Source organism: Pan troglodytes, chromosome 4 (genome assembly GCF_028858775.2).
Source record: "Pan troglodytes isolate AG18354 chromosome 4, NHGRI_mPanTro3-v2.0_pri, whole genome shotgun sequence".
Taxonomy (NCBI): Eukaryota; Metazoa; Chordata; class Mammalia; order Primates; family Hominidae; genus Pan; species Pan troglodytes.
In genome coordinates, this window is record NC_072402.2 from 36374427 (window position 1) to 36386928 (window position 12502).

Consider the following 12502-nt stretch of genomic DNA (forward strand, 5'->3'; position numbering starts at 1 on the left):
AATTGGAGGACATTAAGTGAAATAAGCCAGACAGACAAAGACAAACTTCACATGTTCTCAGTTATCTGTGGGATCTAAAAATTAAAACAATTGAACTCAAGGAGATAACAGACTAGAATGATGGTTACCAGAGGCTGGGAAGGGCAGTGGCAGGGAGAGGGGGAAGTGGGGATTGTTAATGAGTACAAGAAAATAGAACGAATAAGATATATATTTGATAACACAACTGGGTGACTATAGTCAATAATAATTTAATTGTACATTTAAAAATAACTAAAACAGGATAACTGGATTGTTTGTAATGCAAACGATAAATGCTTGAGGTGATGGATACCCCATTTACCCTGATGTGATTATTATGCACTGTATGCCTATATCAAAATATCTCACATACCCTATAAATATACAAACCTATTATGTACCCACAAAAAGTAACAAAACAGAAGTATTTCAGCAGCAAGGTGTGAGTGAAGTAGGTAAGAAAAATAGTTTTTTTTGAGACAGGGTCTCACTCTATTGTCCAGGCTGGAGTGCAGTGGAGCAATCTCAGCTCACTGCAACCCCCACCTCCCTGGTTCAAGCAATTCCTGTGCCTCAGCCTCCCAAGTAGCTGGGTTTACAGGCATGTGCCACCACACCTGGCTAATTTTTGTATTTTTAGTAGAAAGGGGGTTTTGCCATGTTGCCCAGGCTGGTCTCAAACTTCTGGGCTCAAGTGATCTCCACTCCATGGCCTCTCAAAGTGCTGGGATTACAGACATGAGCCACCACACCCGGCCGAAAATAGTAATTTTTAAATGATCATATAAAACTTCTGCAACATTTATACCATATACTCAAGCATCCCTTAACAGTCACTTAATGTTTTGTCTTTCAGAAAAAAGAACTTTTGGCTAGGTGCGGTGGCTCACACCTGTAATCCTAGCACTTTTGGAGGCCGAGATGGGTGGATCACTTGAGGTCAGGAGTTCAAGACCAACCTGGCCAATATGGTGAAACCCCATCTCTACTAAAAATACAAAAAAATATTGGCCAGGCATGGTGGCACGCACCTGGAATCCCAGCTACTCAGGAGGCTGAGGCAGGAGAATTGCTTGAACCCATGAGGCGGAGGTTGCAGTGAGCTAAGATCGCACCACTGCACTCCAGCCTGGGCAACAGAGCAAGGTTCTGTTTCAAAAAAAAAAAAAAAAGAAAAAGAAAAAAGAACTTTTTAAATGATTACCTCAAAGTTCAGAAGAAATCCTTATAGACATTTTTAACAATTGCCATAATTCTTTTATACAGCTTCTAGTTTATTACCATGACTACATTCTTGGCTGTGATCCCCACATTCAAATTTCTGAAAATATCTCATATGAAATGACAAATGTACTAGATGGTGAAGTTCTGAAACCTCTTTCCAAGCATCAGTATCATCTGACCCAGCAGACTAGTTTCCTTTAATATTAAATTAACATACAAACCTACACATCCACTATCTTGTTTCTGTTCAACAAAGCAGGTGATTTTCAAGGTATTTGTATACAGATGCTCTAATCCTACACTATACATGGGAAAAAAGTATCTTTCTTCTGTGAATCCTTTTCCCCCTCCACAAACATCCCCCAGTCCCTAATTTATATAACATAATAAACAATGTCAATACAGTCTAACAATTAAGAATGTAGTTTTGGAGTCCAGCTTGAAAGTGAATCCCAACTCTCCCACAATCTAGCTGTAGATTGCCATGGGCAAGTTTCATGTACACAAATTCCCTAAGCTTGACAGAGGTTATTATGAGGATTAACTGAAATCCATGGGAATCACTCAGCTTACTACAGCACACTAGATAAATTCTCACTAAACATTAGCTATTGTTATTGCAATATCTTAAAGAGAACTCTAGAATAACCATTAAACCTTCACAGTCTATTTATGTACTATGTCTCATCCAGTCTTTAATCTTTCTTCATCTTAATATAAATGAAAGCTCCGTGGCCGAGCATGGTGGCTCACACCTGTAATCCCAGCACTTTGGGAGGCTGAGGCGGGCAGATCACTAGGTCAAGAGTTTGAGACCAGCCTGGCCCATATGATGAAACCCCATCTCTACTAAAAATACAAAAATTAGCCAGGCGTGGTCACGGGTGCTTGTAGTCCCAGCTACTTGGGAGGCTGAGGCAGGAGAATTGCTTGAACCAGGGAGGCAGAGGTTGCAGTGAGCCGAGATCACGCCACTGCACTCCAGCCTGGGCAACACAGTGAGACTCCGTCTCAAAAAAAATAAATAAATAAATAAATAAATAAAAGCTCTTACCTTTTTATACTTGTCCAGTATGACAGTTAAGTGTGAATTCTGTGTCAAAGCTATCTGAAATCCTTTTTTCTTTTTTTTTTTTTTTGAGATAGAGTTTCGCTCTTGTTGCACGGGCTGGAGTGCAATGGCACAATCTCAGCTTACTGCAACCCCCACCTCCCAGGTTCAAGCGTTTCTCCTGTCTCAGCCTCCCAAGTAGCTGGGATTATAGGCATGCACCACCATGCCCAGCTAATTTTGTATTTTTAGTAGAGAAGGGGTTTCTCCATGTTGGTCAGGCTGGTCTCGAACTCGCAACCTCACCCACCTCGGCCTCCCAAAGTGTTGGGATTACAGGCATGAGCTACCGCGCCCGGCCTGAAATAGTACTCTTATTAGCTATGTGATCTTGGAGCACGTTACTTCCCCTCTCTCTATGCTTCACTGGTAAAATGGGCATAATATACCACACACCAGATAACAATTATGTAAACGGAATGAAATGATAAATATAAATAATAATATAATAAATATATGTTTAGAACCATTTTCCCACCTAGTAATAGCAATTTATTATTATTATTATTACTATTATTATTACCCTATGCAAACTTCTTCAAAGTGGTATCCAATGGTAACTGTACCTGCCTCTAATACTGTACAATTCCTCAATCTTCTCTCTTCCCCCCTCAAGCTTTTCCAGATTGATCAGAAGAGCTGCAAGTAAGTCCTAACTCCACTCTCTCTGGACTTAGAACTCACATAAGAACTTTCAGTTCTGTCCAGCCTGATTATACATTCTTTGTTTTATGTTTACATATCATCTTCAAAAAAGAAAAGAAAAAAGGAAAAGACACATTCCTCAATTTGTATATCATACTAACACAACTATTTATGAAGATGCCAAGTATTAAATAGATCTTCATTAGTCTTTCTTAGCAGTGTTTTTTACTATACATTTTAAGTGTATAGAAAATGGATGCTCCAAACTACACAGCACCTGCACAGGACCAACACATAGGGCCTACCACTATTGAAATCAACTAAAACTGGGCCTACTGAACTATAAATGTATTTATTAGCTAAGAATATAAAATCTATTTAGCTTCCAATAATTCATTGTCACATAGGAAATTTTATAAACTATACATTTCTGGACAACTTTACAACACTGGAAGTGACAAACACAGCTCCTGACTAAATCTGTAGCATTTACTTATATATTCGTATTCATATATATACATACATACATACACACACACACACACACGTAAGTGAACAAACACAATTTAAAGTTTTACTTACTCAAATTCTGTAGCATAATATTTAAGAAAGCCCAGTAAGAGGTCCCCAAGGTTTGATTCATTCTTTGAGAGGTAAGGAGGAACATTACTTGGAGCTTGATGTACAAGGTGCAGCTGTATAGCAGGACTAAAAGACTCCTGTCAAAAAGAAGAAGGGAAAAAAATGTAAAGCCATTTAAAACACACACTAAGAAACTTTATAAATCCTGAACTAGGCTCCTCTTTGAAAAAGAGAGAAGAAATTTACTCTATTTGGCAATATGGAAACCTGAAATTTTTCTTCCACTAAAGACTTCACCAGTATTTGCAGTAGACCAGAATGTACCTGAAAAACTAACATTCTAATCCTTGGCTTGAGTATATCACTCAGTTAACCAAACAGATCGCTATTTAGCAGAAGATTTTCTAACTCATAAATAAAACCTTACTATACATACCAAGATCTACCCAATACCATATAGATTTCTTCACAAAGGTTATCTCATTCTTAATTATTCCTACAAGGAGCAGTTATACTTCATGTATAAAGGCTATATCAAGCACAAAGTAGGAGTTTTTTCTGTCACTTCAAACTTCTCTCAAAGGCCGTAAGAATAACTTTAATATAGAAATAGTACTTATACTAATTTTAAGATTTTATAAATTTTGCTTTCTTTTGTTTCTGTATCTTAGATGGAAAAGAAGAGAGATGTTCAACCTGAATTAAGCTTGAAAAGACAAAGAAGGCAGGGAAAATGAGACAGGAAACATACCAACAAGCAATATTCAGCAAGCTTTTACCATAATATTTATAAAAGAGGATATTATTTGCCTGAAATCCAGGAACAAAGACGCCTATTAGAAAGAATACTAATGGGTACTTATTCTGTTTTCCTATGTTATCCCATTCATTTTCATATCCATTTTTCCTCTCTTAACAGCAAGTTCTGGCTCTCGAATATACTAAATGTACTATCAAAATTATTAAGTCATTTATATACATCAATTAGAAAATAATGCAAGGTAATTTGCACAGTGCCATCAAGGATGGTTTTCTGTATTTCTCCACTGCCGTCAGAATAGAAATGGATTTTTTTTTTCGTTTAAAAAAAAAAAAAGCAATTAGTTAAGGCAGCAGAATGACAACTACGGTTAAGATTCCAAACCACCTCAATCCTGGGCTTATAGATACTAATGTAATTAAAGACATGCCAAGTTAAAATCTAAATAATGTAATCTAAATAATGCCAAGTTAAAAAATGGAGACTCTCTAAATAATGGTAGTAGAGAAATTGCATAGTGCATCATTTAATGCTAGTGCCCCCAAAATATGAAAACAAAGGAGCAAGAAAACAAAAATATCTCCTCCCTTGTTCCATTACCTATAATTCTATCAATAATTGTTAACTACTATGAAGTGATTACCTTTCTCTCAGAATAAAAATTCTATTCCAACCAAATTCATAAAGTTGATACTCCTCAACATGGGACTTTCCCCTTACATTTCTAACAGCTGTAGTATTAATTACATTTTAAGATTCAAGTAGAAATTTTAATTGTCTAAAAGTGGAGGGGGTAGGAAAGAAACCTCAATTAGTAAAGACTAAAGGCAGAAGGAAGAATAGATGCAGTGCCTCTATTCCCCTTTAACTCTTACTTGTTAGGTATAAAATTGAACTTAGGGTGACAATATTTAAAATTATAAAATTTAAATGTTATTCTCTGGCAAATCAAACAAAAGGTATAATGTAGATCAAATAAGTAGGTCACTGTTTAATAGCTCCTGCTCTGAAAGCTTCTTACTAATTTTGATTCCTAGCACCAAGCACAATTAGCATTCAATTTATGAACTGAATATGCTAAAACAGAAGTCACTTTCTTATTTGAAGTCTAAAAATGATTGTACCTCCTTTAAAATGTTTATTTTGTTCAGTAATTTAAAGAAAAAGGTCAGCAATTATGACATTAAGAACTGAAGAGTCGTGAGATCCACTCCATTAAAATGCTGAATGACCTGAAACCGACAATTTGGCCAGTCTTCTCTTAGCTTCACTGTTCTTTTTCATGTTCACACACAAAGAGTCAGGTCATGCTTATTGAGGGAGAACTGAAGCAGAAATCCAAACCAAAACTGAAAAAATGAGGACACCTAAAGGCAGCTACCAGTAAACAGTAATTCTATCTATCCTTAAGAAATCCCCTAAGCCAGGCATGGTGGCTCAAGCTTGTAATCCCAGCACTTTGGGAGGCCAAGGCAGAAGGATCAATCTTTGGATAATTAAGCACTTTCTGAAGTAAGTTAGACTGGCTAATCTTCTATATGGAAACTGTTTTTCAAAATCTTAAGTGAAAGATGATCACTTTCCATCTCCAGGCAAACAGAAAGAAATTTAGGTTATTATCAAATAAAACACATTAAGTATAATTTCATAGCAATATGAATTATGAAATCCTTGAGCCCAGGAGTTTGAGACCAGCTTAGGCAACTTACTGAGACCCTATCTCTAAAAAAAAATAGAAAGATTAGCTGGCATGGTGATAATTGCTGTCGTCCCAGGTACTCAGGAGGCTGAGGTGAGAGAAGCAGCTGAGCCCAGGAGGGCTCATCATTGCACCACTGCACTCCAGCTTGAGCAAGACCTTATCTCAAAAAAAAAAAAAGAAAGAAAAGACATCCCCAGTTTTTAATGATCATTCACATTACAGAAAGATTCTTTGCTTTAAAATTTCAACAAATAATTTCTTTAAGGCCTGACACAGTGGCTCATGCCTGTAATCCCAGCACTTCAGGAGGCCGAGGCGAGCGGTTCCCTCGAGGTCAGGAGTTCGAGACCAGCCTGGCCAACACGGTGAAACCCCGTCTCTACTAAAAATACAAAAATTAGCTGGACATGGTGGCGGGCGCCTGTAATCCCAGCTACTCAGGAGGCTGAGGCAAGACAATCGCTTGAATCCGGGAGGTGGAGGTTGCAGTAAGCCGAATCCACGCCACTGCACTCCATCCCAGCCTGGGTAACAGAGCAAAACTCCATCTCATTAAAAAAAAAAGAAAGAAAAAAAAAAAGAATTTCTTTAAAAGGATGCTTCCCCACTTTAGTTATGTATTTAAGAAAAATACATGCTACTTCAGATAGGACAAGGGGGTTCAGAACTTAAACTAATATTTTAGAAAGTACATAAAGAACAACCAAAAAGTCAAAGAGAAAGAAAGCAGCCTTAAAATTACAAAGTAAGTCCACAGAATAGCAATTAAACTGATAACATCCACCTCTTTAATAAATAAATTTTTGGGTTACAAATTTTTACTGTTGCTTGTGTGCCTATATAGAGGGAAGATTATATTTTTTAGGTTGGTATCTTATTCTGGGCTTCTGATAATCAAATGTATAACCTGTTAACTCCTGAAAACATTTTCCAAATGATTTTTAAATGTTGATCCTTTCGAAGACACGTAATCTTTCATTTCTCTTCAAGTTAAAAAAAATTAAATAGAAAACCCCTTGGAAAACATCTGAGAACTCTCACCACTTCTGCTCATAGAACTGTCTATAATAATGGCAAAAATACCTTTTTGCCAGATTCCATCATTTTTTTCTGAGACTGTCCCATGATATCTTACGTTACCTTCAAAGTCTGAAATGTGGACAATTAAGCGCTTTCTGGAATAAGTTAGAATGGCTAACCTTCTATTTGAAAACCGTTCTTTAAATGATGAAAGGCTTAAGTCAAAGATGATCACTTTCCATCTCCAGGTAAACAGAAATTTACGTTATTAAAAGAGATTAAGCATAATTTCCTAACGATATGAATTATGAGATCCTAGAAATGTATGTTAAAGAAGGTTACAAGGAAAAGAAAAACTGATAGGGCATACTTCTGCCTGAAAAGAAAAAGAACTAAGTGATACCTTGAAGTTTCTGCAAAGATATCTGAATTGCACGCAGGTAGGTCATCATTAATCTGGTGATGTATGTTAAAGATTCACCATAAAATTTCCTTTAATTATATCTGACTTTAGTAGATTTTACAAGTTGTGAGATCAAGGTAAGTATATAACATAAAGTAGAGGTACTATAATGAAGTGACTAAGAGCATTAGCTTTGAAGTCAGACTGAAGTGTGAAGCATCACCCTTCTATTAGCTGCAGGCATTTAATCAAGTTACTTAGCTTTCCTCAGCTTCATCATTTATAATACAAGGAAAGGAAAAATACTCAGATGGTTGTAAGGATTTATTAACTGTTTAGTATATGCCACATATCATTATTATTGCACATTTATACAATACAGTGTGGTTACCTCCTGAAAATTTTCATGTATTATTTCCAAATTAATTTTTCTACGTTTTCAAAATTCAAGTAGTGCCAACTTTAAAACAATGTTTTATAACCATTAAAAAAAAAAATCTCCACCAAAATTTGTTAACCTTTTTTTTTTTTTTTTTTGAGACAGAGTGAGACTCTGTCACCCAGGCTGGAGTGCAGTGACGTGATCTCAGCTTACTGCAACCTCCGCCTCCTGGGTTCAAGCAATTCGCCTGCCTCAGTCTCCGGAGTAGCTGGGACTACAGGCGCGTGCCTCCACACCCGGCTAATTTTTGTATTTTTAGTAGAGACGGGGTTTGACCATGTTGGCCAGGATGATCTCGATCTCATTACCTTGTGATCCACCCGCCTCGGCCTCCCAAAGTGCTGGGATTACAGGCATGAGCCACCACGGCTGGCTAAATCTTTTCAAATGTATTCATTTATAGCCTGTTTCAGGTAATTGATGGATCCCTTCCTTACATTAGGTCAATTTTTAAAATGAAAAAGTTGCTATATATATGTGTGTACAGTTGTCCCTTGGTATTCCTAGGCAACTGGTTCCAGGGCTCCAGGGGATGCTAAAGTCCCTTATATGAAATGGTGAAGTATTTGCATATAACCTATGTACACCTTCTCATATACTTTAAATCATCTCCAGATTACTTACAATACCTAATACAATGTAAACTCCATCTAAATAGTTGTTATATTTTTTATTTGTATTACTTTTATTGTTGTATTTTTATTTTTCCTGAATATTTTTTAGGTGTAGTCGGTTGAATCTATGGATGCATAACCTACATACAGAGGGCCCATTGTATATATATAGGCACACCTCGTTTTGTTGCACTTCACTTTACTGTACTTCGAAGATACTGCAGTTTTTACAAATTGAAGGTTTATGGCAACGGTGCATCTAGCAAGTCTATCAGCAGTGCCATTTTTCCAGCAGCGTGTGCGCACTTCAGGTCTCTGTGTTCCACTCTGGTAATTCTCATATTTCAAACTTTTTCATTACTATTATATCTTATGGTGATCTGTGATCAGTAATATTTGATGTTACTACTGTAATTGTTTTGGAGTGCCACAAATGGTATCCACATAATACTGCAAACTTAATCAAAAATGTTATGTGTATTCCGATTGCTCCACTGACTGGCAGGCAATTCCCCTGTCTCTCTCCCCTTCCTTGGGTCTCCCTATTTATTCTCTGAGATGCAACAATACTGAAATTAGGCCAATTAATAACCCTACAATGGCTGACCAAGTGAAAGGAAAAGTCACACATCTCTCACTTTAAATGAAAAGCAAGAAATGACTAAGCTTAGTGAAGAAGTCATGTTGAAAACCAATACAAGCCAAAAGTTAGGTCTCTTGCACCAAAGACAGCCAGGCTGCGAATGCAAAGGAAAAGTTCTTGAAGGATATTAAAAGTACTACTCCAGTGAACGCATCAATGATAAAAAAGCAAAACAGCCTTATTGCTGATATGGAAAGTTTCACTGGTCTGGATAGATCAAACAAGCCAAAATACTTCTTTAAGCCAAAACCTAACCAGAGCAAGACTCTCTCTTCAATTCTATGAAGGATGACAGAGGTGAGGAAGCTGCAGAAGAAAAGTTGGAAGGTAGCAGGGGCTGGTTATGAGGTTTAAGGAAAGAAGCTATTTACGTAACATAAAATTACAAAGTGAACAGCAAGTGAAGAAGCTATAGCAAGTTATCCAGAAGTTATCTCGCTAAATTAACATGGCTACACTGAACAACAGATGAATGCAGCTACACTAAATAGCAGATTTTTCAGTGTAAATGAAACAGGCTTCTATTCGAAGATGCTATCTAGAACCTTCACAGCTACAGAAGAGACATCAATACCTGGCTTCAAGGTTTCAAAGGACAAGCTGACTCTTGTTAGGGGCTAATGCAGCTGGTGACTTCAAGTTGAAGCCAATGCTTATATACCATTCCAAAATCCCAGGGCCCTTAAGAATTATGCTAAATTTACTCCGCCAGTGCTCTATAAATGGAAAAACAAAGCCTTTATGACAACACATCTCTTTACAGCACGGTACACTGAATATTTTAAGCCCACTATTGAGACCTACTACTACTGCTCATTGACAATGCACCTAATCATCAAAGAGCTCTGATGGAGATGTACAAAGAGATTAATGTTTTCATGCCTGCTAACACAATATCCATTCTACAGCCCACGGATCAAGGAGTAATTTTCATTTTGAAGTATTATTATTTAAGACATACATTTCACAAGGCTATAACTGCCACAGATAGTGATTTCACTAATGAATCTGGACAAAGTACATTGAAAGCTTTCTGGAAAGGAGTCATCATTCTAGATACCGTTAAGAACATTCATGATTCATGGGAGGTCAAAATATCAACATGAACAGAAGTTTAAAAGAAGTTAATGCCAACACTTTTGGATGACTTTGAGAGGTTCAAGACTTCAGTGGAGGAAGTAACTGCAGATGTGGTGGAAACAGCAAGATAATTAGAATTAGCAGTGGAACCTGAAGATGTGACTGAACTGCTGCAATTTCATGATAAAACTTTAACAGATGAAGTTCTGCTTCTTATGGATGAGCAAAGAAAAGTAGTTTCTTGAGATAGAATCTACTCCTGGTGAAGATGCTGTGAATCTTGTTGAAATGACAACAAAATACCAGTACTGCTTGGATCAACCATGTAACTTTTCAAAGACTTAGTTTTTTCATTAGTGAAAGAGGGATAATATTTCTAAGTGTATAAACAAAGGATTTAGAACATTACATAAACTTAGCTGGCAAAGCAGTGGCAGAGTTTGAGCGGACTGACTTCAATTTTAAAGGACGTTCTACTGTACGTAAAATGCTAGCAAAGATCATCATACACTATAGAGAAGTATTTTGTGAAGAAGAATCAATCAATGTGGCAAACTTTACTGTTGTCTTATTTTCAGAAACTGCCACAGCCACCCCAACCTTCAGCAACCACCACTCTGATCAGTCAGGAGCCATCAATATCAAAGCAAGACTCTCCACAACTGGTGCTGAAGGCTCAGCTGATTGTTAGCATTTTGTAGCAATAAAGCATTTTTAAACAAAGGTATGTACATTTTTTAGACATAATGCTATTGCACACTTAAGAGACTACATGATAGTGTAAGTGTAACTTTTATATGCACTGGGAAACCAAAAAATTCATGTGACTCACTTTATTGTGGTGGCCTGGAACCAAATCTGCAACACCTCAAACGTATGTCTGCACAGGCTACACACCTGTACAGCATGTTATTATACTGAATACTGTAGGCAACTGTAACACAAGTATGTGTGGATCTAAACATATCTAAAAATAGAAAAGGTACACTAAAAACATGGTATAAAAGATAAAAAACAGTATACCCTTACCATGAGTGGGGCTTGCAGAAGTGGTAGTTGCTGGGTGAGTCAATGAGTGAGTAGTGAGTGAATGTGAAGGCCTAGAACATCACTATACGCTACTGTAGACTTTATAAATACTGTACACTTAGGCTACCCTAAGTTTATTTTAAAATTTTTCTTTCTTCAATAATAAATTAACCTTAGCTTACTTTATTTTAAAAACTTTTTAACTTTTAGGCTGTTTTGTAACAACACAGCTTAAAATACAAACACATTGCACAATGATACAAAAATATTTTCTTTCTTTATATCCTTATTCTATAAGATATTTTCTATTTTAAATTTTTTTTTCCTTTTAAACTTTTTTGTTAAAAACAAAGGCACAAACATACACATCAGCTTAGGCCCACACAGTATCGGGATCATCACTATCACTGTCTTCCACCTCCACATCATGTCCCACTGGAAGATCTTTGGGGACAATATCATGCATGGAGCTGTCATTTCATATAACAATGTCTTCTTCTGGAATACCTCTTGAAGGACCTATGAGGCCATTTTATAGTTAGCTTGTTTTTTAAATAAGCATAAAGAGTACACTCACAAATAATGATAAAAAGTATAGTACAGCGAAAACCAAGTGACAGGAATATTTCAGCTCTATCACCATCTTATGAGACCACTGTCATGTATGTGGTCTGTCATTAACCAAAACATCATTATGCAGCACATTACTGTATATGTATATATGTATAATTTAAGGTGTTTTTTAACATTTAACTACACAGAAAAGCTATAGAATTCTTTATTTCATAACTATTAAAAAGAAGAGGGTTATTTTCTTGCAACTGTATTAACATAAATGTTTCCTAGAGTACAAAGATACTTTTAGCGAAGGAAACAAATAGCTAAAAAACACAAGTTGTATTGATAAATCTACCTAGCATAAATTTAAGTTAACCCTCATAGTAATATGCTTGCATTAAAATAAAGATTCTTTCATAAGCTCAATCTGTTTATATATTTAACTTTCTCAGCTTCATTTATTCAACTGAATAACGTACCCCTCCATCAGCTACGTTGTCAATAAGAATTTAGTAATAAGCAGTAATTCTATACTATAATACAGTTTTTAGAGACAATGATGTTTATAGCCTTTTATCCCTTTCATATCACAACTGAACTGAAATATACCAATTTTAAAAATATTTAAAATGTTATAAATTTTGAAAATATGAAAATGACTAAAAAGC

General features: G+C 36.3%; 1 protein-coding gene across 24 annotated transcripts in view; it reads right to left on the minus strand.

Moving 5' to 3' along the window:
• Positions 1 to 12502, minus strand: part of TENT2 (terminal nucleotidyltransferase 2) — a 73929-nt gene that overhangs the window by 13669 nt on the left and 47758 nt on the right. For 19 of the 24 annotated variants that reach the window (XM_009448957.5, XM_009448958.5, XM_054684262.2 and 16 more), the window contains one exon: positions 3584 to 3720. In XM_009448957.5, the coding sequence (XP_009447232.1) occupies positions 3584 to 3720 (137 nt within the window). Of the gene's footprint in view, positions 1 to 3583; positions 3721 to 11641; positions 11796 to 12502 lie in introns of all 24 variants that reach the window. The other 5 variants (XR_010157203.1, XR_010157205.1, XR_010157202.1 and 2 more) reach the window with 1 other exon arrangement.